The sequence below is a fragment of the Dromiciops gliroides genome, chromosome 3, assembly GCF_019393635.1.
Source record: "Dromiciops gliroides isolate mDroGli1 chromosome 3, mDroGli1.pri, whole genome shotgun sequence".
NCBI classification, from domain to species: domain Eukaryota; kingdom Metazoa; phylum Chordata; class Mammalia; order Microbiotheria; family Microbiotheriidae; genus Dromiciops; species Dromiciops gliroides.
Genome location: NC_057863.1, coordinates 657891607 through 657905280, shown reverse-complemented (window position 1 = coordinate 657905280; position 13674 = coordinate 657891607). Strand labels below are relative to the sequence as shown.

Here is a 13674-nt window from a genome sequence, read left to right as displayed (position 1 = left end):
GAGGCTTAAAGAGGACACTGAAGTGTGCAGTTTTAGGGTTGTCAGTCTTGAGGACAAGGCTTGTCCTCCACAATGTTCTCCTTGCCAGGTTTCTCTGAGTTTCTCTACCATTTCCCCATAGATACTGAGAGCATTGGTGAGAGAGTGTGACTCAGGCTTATGTGTGGCTTGTGAAGTAATTGTTATTTTTTCCTTTTCCTTACTCTGTGAGTGCCTGTCCTTCTTCTTCTTCTTCTTCTTCTTCTTCTTCTTCTTCTTCTTCTTCTTCTTCTTCTTCTTCTTCTTCTTCTTCTTCTCCTTCTCCTTCTCCTCCTTCTCCTTCTTCTCCTTCTTCTCCTTCTTCTCCTTCTTCTCCTTCTTCTCCTTCTTCTCCTTCTTCTCCTTCTCCTTCTTCTCCTTCTCCTTCTTCTCCTTCTTCTCCTTCTTCTCCTTCTTCTCCTTCTTCTCCTTCTTCTCCTTCTTCTTCTTCTCCTTCTCCTTCTCCTTCTCCTTCTCCTTCTCCTTCTCCTTCGCCTTTTTGCTGAGTAAATCATTGTGTTTAAGACCTAAATGTGTCATCACTGTTAGTGGATGAGTTTGTGCCAATGGTAGTACACTGCTGGGGTCTTGTACCCTAATGCATCTGCAGTGGGGATGGATTTAATTGATCAAATTGATCATGAGGCATCCCAAAGAATTGCAAGACTCAGTGACCCAGTTTCCCAAGTTTTATTAGAAGACTGATGACCACAGGGAGACTACCAGGAAGTGTCTCAAATAGGGAGATGAAAATGGTTATAGTTCTAGTGAGAAGTAAGTTGTCTTCTCATTATCTTAATCTCGTCCTTAAGGAGGTTCATATCCTAATTTGGAATGCTTGGGGTCCTAAGACTTCCCCCTAGGTGGGTACCTTTCTCACTAGGGTGTGTTTTGGGGGTTTAAACTTTATAATGTAAACCTATGGACACATTTGGTCTTTTTTAAACTTCCATTTATTTTATTTTTTCCTGTTACATGTAAAGGTAGTTTTCAACATTCATTTTCATAAGATTTAGAACTCCAAATTTTTCTCCCTCCATCCCTTTCCTCCCCCCTTCACAAGACAGCAACCAATCTTACATAGGTTATATATGTACAATCTACAAGTACTCTTTAGTCTGTGTTCAGTCAATATCAGTTATTTCACTGGGAGTGCATAGCATGCTTCATTATTAGTCCTTTGGGATTGTCTTGGATCATTGAATGCTAAGAGTAGTCAAGTCATTCACAATTGCTCATAGAACAATACTGCTTTCACTGTGCACAGTGTCCTCCCAGTTCTACTCACCTCACTGTTCATGAGTCTCTCCAGGTTTCTCTGAAATCATCCTGCCCCTCACTTCTCACAGCACAATAACACTCCATTACAATCATATACCACAGCTTCTTCAGTCATTCCCCAATTGATGGACATTGCTTTGATTTCCAATTCTTAGCCACCAGAGTTGCTATAAATATTTTTTGTACATTTTTCCCCTTTTCTCTTGTTCACAATTACTATTAACTGTTTCCCTCCATCTTATTCCCTTCCCCATGATATTTACTCTATTATCTATCTTCTCTCACCCTATCCCTCTTCAAAAGGGCTTTGCTTCTGACTGTCCCCTCCCCCAATCTACCCTCCCTTCCTTTACCCCTCCCTCTTTACCCCCTTCCCCTCTTATTTTCCTCCAGGGTTAGATAGATTATTCCACCCAGTTAAGTGTGTATGTTATTCCCTCCTTGAGCCAATTTTGATGAGATTAAGGCCTTTGAGATACTTCTGATGAGTCTTAGGCTCATTTACTGCCCAGATTAAGTAGATTACTCCACCCAATTAGGTGTGTGTTAATCCCTCCTTGAGCCAATTCTGATGCAATTAAGGTCTTTGAGCCTATTCTGATAAGTGTAAAGTTCACTTGTTGTCCTGCTCCTCCCCTAATCTCTTCCCCCATTCCATAAATCCTTTCCTGTTTCTTTGCTGTGTGATTTCACCCCATGCTACCTCTCCCCTTTCCCCTCCCCCAGTGCATTCCTCTCACCCCTCAATTTACCCTAAAGATGTCATCATGGGGTAGCTAGGTGACACAGTGGACAAAACATCTACCCTGGATCCAGGAGGACCCCAGCCCCAATCTGGCCTCAGACAAAAGACACCCACCCACTTCACAACCCTAGGCATGTCATCTAACTCCAATGGGTTTGGGGGGGGGGCAGGGCAATGAGGGTTAAGTGACTTGCCCAGGACCGCACAGCTAGTAAGTGTCAAGTGTCTGAGACCGGATTTGAACTCAGGTCCTCCTGAATCCAGGGCTGGTGCTTTATCCACTGTACCACTTATCTACCCTCTAACTCCAACTTTTTATGGTTCTCTAGGGTCTTGTATTTGAAAGTCGAATTTTCCATTCAGTTCAGGTCCTTTAATCATGAATACCTGAAAGGCCTCTTTTTCATTGAAGTCCCATTTTTTCCTCTGAAAGATTATAATCAGTTTTGCTGGATATGTGATTCTTGGTTGTAATCCCAATTCCTTTGCCCTCTGGAATATCATATTGCATGCCCTCTGATCCTTTAATGTAGAAGCTGCTAGATTTTGTGCTAACCTGACTGGGGCTCCACAGTATTTGAATGTGTTCTTTTTGGAAGCTTGCAATATTTTCTCCTTGACCTGGGAGCTCTAGAATTTGGTTATAATATTCCTGGGAGTTTTCCTTCTGGGAAGTCTTTCAGGAGGTAATCAGTGGATCCTTTCAATTTCTATTTTACCTCAAAATCCAGTGATAAATTAATGCTCACATGCTGGAAAGAGACACTTTTCCTTTAAAAATCCTGCCTTTGGGGGAAGCTAGGTGGCACAGTGGATAAAGCACCAGCCCTGGATTCAGGAAGATCTGAGTTCAAATTGTACCTCAGATATTTGACACTTAACTAACTGTATGACCCTGGGCAAGCCACTTAACCCTCACTGTCCCACAAAGAAAGAAAGGAAGAAGGAAAGAGAGAAAGGAAGGAAGGAAGGAAGGAAAGAAATAGAATATTCAGGGAAGGAAAAAGGTTAAAACAGCATACATATCTTTTAAAAACACCAGATAGTAAAACAGATTCCAGTTGAATATCTTATTTTGAAATAAAACTTACTCAAGAATCTGTCAATTAGGGGCAGCTAGATGGTGCAGTGGATAGAGCACCAGCCCTGGAGTCAGGAGGACTTGAGTTCAAATCTGCCCTCAGACACTTAACAATTACTGGCTGTGTGACCCTGGGCAAGTCACTTAACCCCAATTGCCTCACAGAAAAAAACAAAAGAAAAAAAGAGAATCTATCAATTTAAAATTATTAAACATACAAAACCATCATAATATTTGAATTGCTAGGAGAATGAAAACTTGAAATACCTGTGAAGCTTGAAGAAAAAAAAGCAATGAAAGTTTAACAAAATTAAACAAAGTTGTTTTAAACTACCACACCATTGTTAATGTGTATAATTATTTCAATAGTAACTGCTTAATATAGTTATTGAGAAAAACTATGAAACAGCACCACTGCTAAATGGAACAATTTTCTCTGGCATATTAAGGAAGGCTCCAGTTTTCAGAATTTTTAAATTTGTTCTTGCCATTTACACTTAGAAGCCAAGTCATTTTTCCCAGGGTCACACATTCATTATACCTAGCTAGTATCCCAGAAGGAAAACTTGAACCCAGATGTTCCTGACTTTGAGATCACTTCTTTGTGAATTCACAGTAATACTGCATTTCTAAACAAAGTTTCAAGTAGTTGATACTCTTTTAACAGTTGCATCTCTAGCAATTTATAACCGAAAAGAATACTCTATAATTACTAAATATCTACATTATGGATTGGTAAACTGAATTAATTTGTTTTAAGATCATGCAATAAACAAATGACCAAATCCATGAAAATTTTAAATACTTTGTCTTAATGCAAATATCACAGAGAGGATTGTTGAGTACAAGATAAGGGACTTAGCTTGAATAGCAAAGGACACACGCACACATTTTAAAAGAAATAGCACTTTATAAGTACAGACACTAAAACATTAAACAATAATGGTAAAGATTCCTTTTTTTCACTTTATTTTTTATTTTTTAATCATAAAAGTATTTTATTATTTTCTAGTTACACGTAGAGATAGTTTTCAACATTTGTTTCTATAAGATTTCCACTTCCAAATTGTTCTTCCTCTCTCCCCTCCCTCCCCCTACCCAAAACAGCAGGCAATCTGATATAGGTTATATATGTACAATCACATTAAACATATTTCTGCATTATTCATGCTGTGAAAGAAGAATCAGAACAAAAGGGGAAAATCTCAAAAAAGAAAAAAAAATTAGAAGCAGTATGGTTCAATCTGCATCTTTTTTTGGATTTGGAGAGCACTTTCCATCGTGAGTCCCTTGGAATTATCTTGGACCACCATATTGCTGAGAAGAGTCAAATCTATCCCTGTTGATCAACACACAATGCTGTTGATACTGTGCACAATGTTCTTCTGGTTCTGCTCATCTCACTCAGCATCAGTTCATGTAAGTCCTTCCAGGTTTCTCTGAAATGTGCCTGCTCAACGTTCCTTACAGCACAATACTATTCCATTTCATTCATATACCACAACTTGTCCAGCCATTCCCCAACTGATGGGCATCCCCTCAATTTCCAATTCCTTGTCACCACAAAAAGAGCAACTCTAAAAATTTTTGTACATGTAGGTCCTTTTCCCTTTTTTATGATCTCTTTGGGATAAAGACCTAATGATGGTATTGTTGGATCAAAGGGTATGCAGTTTTATAGACCTTTGGGCATAGATCCAAATTGCTGTCCAGAATGGTTGGATCAGTTCACAGCTCCACCAACAATGCATTAGTGTTCCAATTTTTCCACAGTTTCTCCAACATTTATTATTTTTCTTTTTTGTCATATTAGCCAATCTGATAGGTGTGAGGTGATATTAGTAAAGATTCTTAAGATCATTTAGCATGCACCAATTAAGTCCTCTCTGTATCCTTGAAGACTCATTAATCTGAGCCAGAACAACTGGTCTCTTTTTTCCTTTCTGATTTTTTTTCTTAAATTTTAGAAACCCTTTACCTGAGAAACAAAAATGCTATCAAAGATCCTATTTTCCTCCTTTTTAAAAAAATGTGTTCTGGCAGAGAGGAAGGTTCTGATTCAGATTCTCACTTAGTTGATTACAAAATGCCAGTCCCAATCAGGGACTTTAATTTGGGGGCTGGCAGAATCAAAAGGAAACAAAAAAGGAGACCCCAATGACCATCAGTGTTGTGGGTAAGACTTAAATTCGGCTAGTTGTCCAAGTACTTGCAATCATTTAGTATGTGATTTGAAAACAGAACCTGGCAGACATCCTTTTGGGACTGTGGGAGTGGCCACATATGGTCCATAAAAACAAACTGCAGCCATCCCCTTTTGGGGGACCTGTCAGAACAAACCCAAGTTACCAAGTCATCCATGGTCATAACCAGACCCCCAATCAAAGAGCTTTTAGGAACTCAAGTGTAAAGGACACAAGTTCTCAATTTGTGGGACCCTTAGCCAGGCCAGGCCTCTGAATTTTGAGTCTAAACTGGAACACAAAGATTCCTTCTGGCACGAAGCATCTGGAAGTCAGAAACGGTGGCTGGCTGGACACAGAATCTTCAAATCCTGGATGAGCCCCCATATGTCAACCTGAAAGTTAATGATACAATCAAGATAGGAGGAATAAGGTCTTTAATGAAGGCAGAGGAGCTATAACTCAGGGTATCACAAAGCAAGATTGGTAGGAACACCCAAAGATGGGGACTGAAGACAGGGTTTTTATGGGGTCACAGAACAGAGAGAGCTATGAGACTGCCCTGGGGGAAAGTACTTTTCTCACAGATAGAAACTACTTAATGTGAATGAACCTTTTTACATAATAACCTAAAGTCCAGGCAGTGAGTTTGGGAATCTTTGGGAGGGGATAGTTTGTTTGGGAGAGAACCATAAACCAAATCAAGAGTCTGGCATTGACAAAGATTGGTCAGCCCCAGGTGGTTATTGGTCTGGGAATGGGGAATAGGTGAGGATCAATCACTTCTCAGGAAATAGTGCTTATCAATATTGACAAATTTTTGTGACCCCCACATTCAGTGATACGACCACAGTTTAAGACGTTTTCCTCTAGGAAACAATGTCAATTCACTTACATTCCCAAAGGAAGGTTGACAGTGGTCACCTCAGAAACCCTAAGGGGTAAAAGTGTCCTTGTGCCCATTGGGAAGCAGGGTCTACACCTTCAGGGAGGAGAGACGAGGAAAGCTTGGCAGCAGACAGTGTGTGGAGGCCCTGCCCTCTCAGGGTAAGGTTATCCTAGGGTGTGGGGGAGGATGTGGGGAGAAGAAAGCTGGGGGGCCTGGGGCAGGTAAGGTTGGGCTCACAGTGCCCAGAACCATAATGGGCAAAGGCAGGTGGGGGGAGGCCCAGGTGGATGCTCCCCTATCTCTTCTAGTTACACCTACATGCACATGTGCACACATACAGAGATACATATACATGTACACAGACATTCACACACACACACACACACACACACACACACACACACAGAGTAATGACCACTGACTTAGGAAATGACAAAGCCTTCAGGTGTCTGTGAATCCTGAGATGCTTCAGTGTTCTGGGGGAAGAGTTTTTCCTCTTTCATTACTGACAGATGTTGCCAATGATCATCCCTGCTGGGAGTGTAGGAAGGGCCTGAGGTGGGGAGGGGAGTGTGAGCTTAGGGAGTCACAGCAGTGTGGTGGTGAAGAGGGAGGGGGGCCGATGGAAGGGCTGGACATCATCAGCTTGGGCCAGCAGTATGTCCCTGGGAAGGCAGGGGTCTCCCTCTGTCTGGAACTGGGCAGAACCTGATGCCTCAATGAGTCTTTGGGATGCTCACAGTCAATGAAGCCCAGCTGTGTCTTCCCTCTGCCCTGGGATCCTGCATCTCCTCCTCACTGGTCCCCTCTGGCTAGGCCAGGCTTCAGCCAGCAGGACCCCCAGGATGATGAGGACCAGCCCAGCCAGGCTGAGGCGAACCAGGTTGCCCACAGTGTAATCCTGGGGAGCAGCATCTGGGAGGGGGAAAGACTGTCACAGGCAGAGGGCCAAGACCTCCCTGCTCTCAGGCCCCCAACAGTGTAGGCTCAGATTCCTCTGCTCCCAGCTCCAGGCTTCTCAGACCCAGCCCAGCCTAGACCCTGGCCCTGGGCTGGGAGGTTCTTGTCACTCCCTGGCTGGGAGCCTGGTATGGGGGTGAGGACTGGAGCCCAGGGAGAGAAGTCTGAGGGAGGGGCTGAGGCAGCCTCCCCCTCCCACTGATCCCCTCTGCCCTCCCCCTCCCCCTTCTTCTCCCCTTCCAACTCCCGCTCAATACTTCCTTGCCAGGGCCAAGAGGCAGCCCCAGGTCTCTTTCCTGGGACTTCCTTTTGTCCTCCCTTTCTCTCCTCCCTCTTGTTCTTCATCTCCTGCAATGTTGGCAACAGCTTGGTGGAGTGGAGAGAGCATGGAGCCTGAGGTGAGGAAGAGCTGAGTTCAGATCCCCCTCAGACACTTCCTCTCTTTGAGCTGAGTTCAGATCCCCCTCAGACACTTCCTCTCTTTGAGACCTTGGGCATGTCCCCTTTACTCTCTTAGGCTCATTTTACTTCTCTGGAACATGGGGCTAATGACAGCACCTGCCTCTGAGGGCTGTTGTGAGGATCCAAGGAGACAATAATTGTAAAGCATTTAAAGGGCTTCCTATGTGCTGGCTCCTATTAATATTGGCACCAACAAACATTTCCTGGTTACTGTTCATAAGCGTTCCTGCCCTCAGGGAGCTCCTAGTCTACTTGGGAGGAAACCTGAAAATGGGCAGGTATGTCCAAGGTCTGAGGTCAGGCCTTGGTAGGAGGGAAGGAGGGCAGCAGGGGGAGGAAAATGTTCTTCCAGAGGGGAGACTGAGAGAGTTCTGAAGGCAACCAAGAAATTCAGGGGTGGGGAACTGCAGGCGAGGGGCAAAGCTGGTACAAAGGCCTGGAGGTGGGAGATGGAGGTGGTAAACAAAGAACTTGGGACTCCCTCCCACAGTGTGAGGGGGGAGACAGAGCCCTGTAGACAGGGAACCTCTAGTCTCATTGAGTGATCCATGTTTTGGGGAAACTTGTGACCTGGATCAGGGGGCTAGCTCTCCCAAAGAATTGAAGACTCATCATGAATCTTGTAAAATAAAAAGAGATTTATTAGGGAGAGAGAAATGTAGCTGGGGAACAGATCACCTTGGTGAGTGTCCCACTGGAGTAAGAGAAGAGGGTCATTTGTGTTTTTCCCAGACAAAAGGGAGGGAAGGGCATTACCAAGGACAGGGAGGGCAATGTAACAACAGGGAGAGGTTTAGGACAAGGGGGCATCAGTAAGATATGCAGCACCCATCCTATCTTCCATATCCGTGTACCAGGCTCTTGCTCTCCAACACCCATTCCTGAGGTGGGAGGCAGAGCTGCCTCCCCTGGGACAGTTCAAGGATTCCTTGAGGGGTTTGGGTCTTTAGGATTCTTGGGGTCCCCCTGCATTCCCATAACAGCCCAGGTCTATAGACCTTATTAAGAACTCATCTCGGCCCAGGCTCTCTGGTGGTCACAGGCAGAGGATACAAGGACAGAGTAACTCCTGACCTCCAGGGCTTACAGTCTCCTGGAATGCTGTTCCCTTGTGCACAAATGCATCAGTGGGGTCTCATCTGAGGAGAGGGATCACTAACACCTGGGCTGGGGGGGCAGGAAAGGAGGAGGCTCCTAGACAGCCTGGGAGGGGTCTGTGCCTTGTTAGAAGAGGGGGAGAGCAGGGAGAGCATGTCAGGGAGGGGGCACAGCCTGGGCAAAGGCCCAGAGGGGGGAACAGGAGAAGAATGGGGTGCTGCAGGTGGACATGAGGGGCCCCTGACTGGACACCCGGCCCCTGCCTCCCTCCTCTCTCTGCTGGGGATCCTCCAGTGACTCACCAGATGTCGTGTTCCCAGGATCAGGGCTTGGAGAGAAGGTCCCTGGGGATGAGGAAGGGGCAGAGTTAGGGGCTGGGCACAGGAGCCCAGAGAGGCCTGGAGGGAGCCCCAGCTCTGCCCAGACTGCTGGGTGTGGGAGGGTGGGAAGACCCTCCCTCCCCTGGGCCTCTCATTTCCATCTGTTAAATGGGCATCTGAGCTCAGTGACCTGTCCTGGACTGTCCAGTTGTGAGGTTTGATGATTCCATGATTCCTGTGACCCCTCCCCTAGGTCCTGCCTGAGCTATTGGTGCAGGGGAAGGACACAGGGAGAAGAAGGGAGGCTGTGAGGAGGGAGGGAGGGAGGGGCCCTCTGAATCCTCAGGCCCCTTGTCCTGGCTATCCCCAGGGCCTGACCTTCCCTCTCTGCCCTGGGGCCAGAGCCCTGAGGCTCTTCTGTGTCAGGGGGAGGCAGTGTTGGGAAGAGGAGGGAGGAGGGGTGAGGGGGTCACTGTGGTGCTTCCAGCTGAGAGAAATTGGGGTGGGGGTATCTGGGAGGCCCCTCCCTCATCCCTGGGGAAGCCAGGATGGGAGAAGCAGAGCCCCCTCCCCTCAGAGCCCCAGCTATGACTGTGTGGGGGAGGGGTGAGAGGGCACAGGGACCCCTCGGGAAGGGAGAGAAGGGAGAGGGCTTGGGGCTGCTCTGCCCATGTCTGCTCCCCCCTCCCAGCCCCATCCTGACCAGGCCTGTTCTTCCTTCTTCCCCAGGTGGAGTTTCCCTGCCCCTGCCCCTCCCCTCCAGCCCCACTCATGCTCTGAGAAAGGGGGGACTCAGCCCTGGCCTAGACAGGAGGGGAGAGTAATAGGGGAGAGAGACCCCCACCCTGTCCTGAGGGTATCTGGTTACTCACTGGGTGGGGACGATGTCAGGGCTTGGGGATCCCCAGGGCTTTGGGGTAGGTGAGGACCCTTTGAGGTGCCTGGTAGAGGGAGAGGAGGAGGGTGAGGGGCTTGGTGGGATTTCCCCTCCCCCTCCCTGCTGGCCACACCTCAGGCCTGCTCTAGCCTCCCCCTCTGGCCTCCTCAAAGCCCTTTCCTGGGACCAAGGAGACGTATTGTCTGTCCGTGGGCCCAACAGAAGTGGGGAGGGGGCAGATGGTGAGGGTGTGTAGAGGGGCCAGGGGGGAGAGGCCTCACTGTCTGCATCCTCTGAGGATGACCCATTGCCCAGACTCTCCACCCCCTCCCTCTGGGACTCCTCTTCCCCCAGCCCTCCTAGCCCCTGGGCTCCCCTGGGAAAATGCCCTGGGCAGGTAGGGTGGGGCCCCAGGGCCAGAGGAGGAGGGATGGGAGGCCTGGGGTGGGCTGGGGCTCCCTCACCTGTGACCCTGAGCACCAGGGGCTCACTGGGCACTGACCACTCCTGGGGGGAGTGACTGTGAAAGGTGTAGCATCGGTAAGTCCCTCCATGGGCAGAGGTCACAGCAGAGATGTGGTAGGTGGCCTGGCAGCCACTGTTGAGGGCTTGGACCTGGCCTTGGGTGATCTCTGCTCCATCCTTGTACAGGGCATACATGTCATACCATGGTTGTGACTGACACTGGAGGGTCACATTGTGTCCTGAGGCCACCTCGGGGCTGGGCAAGGCTGAGAGGGAGGGGGGGTCATGCAGGCCTGGGGGAGGAGGAGAGTCTGGAGTTAGGGGTGTAACCCTCCTCTTGTAGGGCAGGGGGGGCAGATGTGGCTTTTGGGAGGACTGGCCTGGGCCTGCCTGGATCCCTGCCTGAGGATGGAGGTGGAGCTCATCTCTGCAAGAAAGGAAATCTCCCAGTTTTGGGGGGAGAGGAAGGACCTGGCACAGCTCTGGGAGACCCATGGAAAGTGGGTGGATAAATATGGAGAGAGAGACAGAGAGAGACAGAGAGAAATAGAGAAGAAAGAGAAAGTGTGGGAGGGAAGGGAGACAGAGACTGAGGGAGAGAGAGACAGAGAGAGAAAACAAATAGGGGTCAGTGCAGGGCTAAGAATGGAGGATGGGGAGGGCAGCTAGGTGGCGCAGTGCATAAAACACCGGCCCTGGATTCAGGAGTACCTGAGTTCAAATCCGAGCTCAGACACTTAACACCTACTAGCTGCGTGACCCTGGGCAAGTCACTTGACCCCAATTGCCCCGAGGAAAAAAAAAAAAAAGAATGGAGGACAGGGAGGCTTCCTCCCTGGTAGGGGGCTGGGAGCCCAGTCCCTGCTCCTTGTCAGAGAATCTCTCTCCACAGGGCGGGGTGGGGGGGGAGCATACTCAGGAGCCATCTCTGCACTTTAGGGCAGTTATTGGCTCCCTAAAGTCCATCCTGGCTCTCATCATGGACCCTGGGCAGGTGTGGGAAGGAGAGGAAGAGGCTTGGTGGTGATTCCTGATTCACTTCCTTCCTGGTGTCCTAAACCTTCCTGTAGAGAGACCCCTGTGGACACAGAGAGGAGACAGACACCCCTTCCCCTCCTTGTGCCTAGGCCTGAGCTGGGGGAGGAAACAGAGCAGCAGCAGGTCCACCCTCCAGCCCCTCTCCTTGCTTTGGCAGGATCAGGGCTGGGAGGGGGAGATGCCCCATCAGCCCTGTGCCCCCTCCCCAGGGAGCCCCCAGCTCTATCTTGTCTCCTGAGACCCAAGCTGAGCCTCCTGCCTCCTCTCTGGGATGGAGGCAGCTGGTGATGCAGAGGCCAGATCCCTGGGTCTGGAGTCAGGAAGACCTGAGTTCAAATCCATGCTCAGACACTTCCCAGCTCTATGATCCTGGGCAAGTCACTTCCTCTCTGTTGGCCTCAGTTTCCTCAGCTGTAAAAGGGGGCATCATAAAGGCCCCTCCCAGGGCAGCTAGGTGGCGCAGTGGATAGAGCACCGGCCCTGGAGTCAGGAGTACCTGAGTTCAAATCCGGCCTCAGACACTTAATACTTACTAGCTGTGTGACCCTGGGCAAGTCACTTAACCCCAATTGCCTCACTGAAAAAAAAAAAAAAAAAAAAAAGAAAGATAAAGGCCCCTCCCTGACAGTTGTTGTGAGGATCAAATGAGAAAATAAGTGTCAAGTGCTTTGCACAGAGTAGGTGCTGTATATAGATGCTGATTCCCTTCCCCCACCTCCAGCCCCAGAGGGAGAGCAGAGGCAGAGACAGGGGAGAGGACAGGCAGGGCAGGGCCAGAGGGATGCTTGGGACCAGGCTGGGCTGGGGAGGAGCTTAGGGGCTGCTGGGACCCTGAGCCAGCCCTGCCTGAGGGGCCTGGGGCTGGGGGGTCCTCACCTGTCACCATCAGCTGCAGGGGGTCACTGCGCTGTGACCAGAGGGATGAGCGTTTGTATAAGCAGTAGTAGGTCCCTGCCGTGAAAGGTGTCATAAATCGGATGGGAAACTCGACCTCAATTTCATCTGATTTCACCTCCATGATCATGTTCCTTGCAGATCCTTCCTTTTTCTCCAGAAGGTAATAATCAGCCCCCTGTTCCCCGCTGCACCTGAGGGTCACACTTCTCCCCATGGGCACCAAAGAGCCCTTCTCTGCCCTGAGGGAGGGTCTGGGGGGCGTGTCTGGAAGGGAAGGAGAGCTATCAGTGCCAGGGAATCCCCCTTCTGTGAGCCCCTCCCCCCTCCCTTTAAACCCTGTCAGTCCAGCCCTGACCTCCCCCCTCCCTCTCCTGGGGGCAGCTCTCTGCCCTGGGCAGGGGGAGTGTGGGGGAAGGACTCACCTGCCTGTGTCCTTATCCTGGGCCCCAGACACAGCCCTGGGAAATAGGACCCTGATTACTCACAGCTCCCCACCTCCTCCCCACCCAGCACCCCCAGGGGAAGGAGACAGGGGGCCCAGAGCCTGGGCTTAGGGCTGTTGTGAATGACAGGAGCTAGAACCAGAAGACCCCTCTAAGAGTTTCAGCTTCTCCCCCTCCCTATCTGCCCTGCTGGGTGACCTTAGACTTGTCACTGTCCGGTTGTGGAGGCGTTTTTCCTCAAGAAAATGGAGGTGGGGGCAGGTAGGCCTGGATGGTGCAGTATGGGGGCTTCTTAGGACTCACCAAGGCACAGCAGCACAGAGAGGGTGGGGGTCATGGTGGTGGGAGATGGGCCTGACGTCTGATCGGGACACAGTGTGACGCACCAGACGTTCCCAAAGTCAGAGCAGGCTCACTTCTTCTTCCTCACTGTGGTTGTTGCTTCATTGCTTGGCCTGTGAAGTGTGTGTGTGTGTGTGTGTGTGTGTGTGTGTGTGTGTGTGTGTGTGTGTGTGTCTAAGGGGGAGCTTGGAGAGTCATCTAGTCTCTGAACAAGTGAACCATTCTTGCTTTCCTGGTGATAATTCAGGCCCCACAATCCAGGAGAGATCCCTAGCTATGTGTCAGCCTCCCAGCCCCTACCCCCACTTGGGACCCTGCTAGAGGCCTATCAATCTGACCCTGGTCCCCAGACCGGACCCTGCCCCCAGCCCAGCCTCTCCCTAACAGGCTTAATCCCTAACCAAGCAGACAGGGACTTCTGAGTCTTGGCAGTGATGGGGTTAAGGCATAACCACAGAGGATGGGGCTGGAGGGAGGGGGTGGCTGCCTGGGGAGCTGCTGCCTTAGGGCCCAGGGTGGTCTCTTCTGCAGTTTCCCAAGTAGCCTTGCCAGCCCCAGCCCCTCCTCAGCCCTGC

The 13674-nt window shown here is 49.6% G+C and overlaps 1 protein-coding gene across 1 annotated transcript; it reads right to left on the bottom strand.

The window, feature by feature from the left end:
• Positions 1 to 4907: 4907 nt before the first annotated feature.
• On the bottom strand, positions 4908 to 13157 carry LOC122746733 (leukocyte immunoglobulin-like receptor subfamily A member 6). The gene is made up of 6 exons (XM_043992647.1): positions 13061 to 13157; positions 12737 to 12772; positions 12294 to 12578; positions 10379 to 10672; positions 6938 to 7112; positions 4908 to 5703 (listed from the first exon to the last, which is right to left on the bottom strand). The coding sequence occupies exons 1-5, from the start codon at positions 13092 to 13094 to the stop codon at positions 6940 to 6942; spliced, it is 822 nt and encodes a 273-aa protein (XP_043848582.1). The 5' UTR covers positions 13095 to 13157; the 3' UTR covers positions 4908 to 5703; positions 6938 to 6939.
• Between the last annotated feature and the right edge of the window lie 517 nt (positions 13158 to 13674).

Coding starts and splice junctions, on each gene's coding strand:
- LOC122746733 (XM_043992647.1), bottom strand. CDS start 13,094: ATGACCCCCACCCTCTCTGTGCTGCTGTGCCTTG. Junction 10,673..12,293: donor CCTGCAGCTGATGGTGACAG/GTGAGGACCCCC, acceptor CTCCTCCCCCAG/GCCTGCATGACCCCCCCTCC. Junction 7,113..10,378: donor CCTGGTGCTCAGGGTCACAG/GTGAGGGAGCCC, acceptor TCCCCCTCCCAG/ATGCTGCTCCCCAGGATTAC.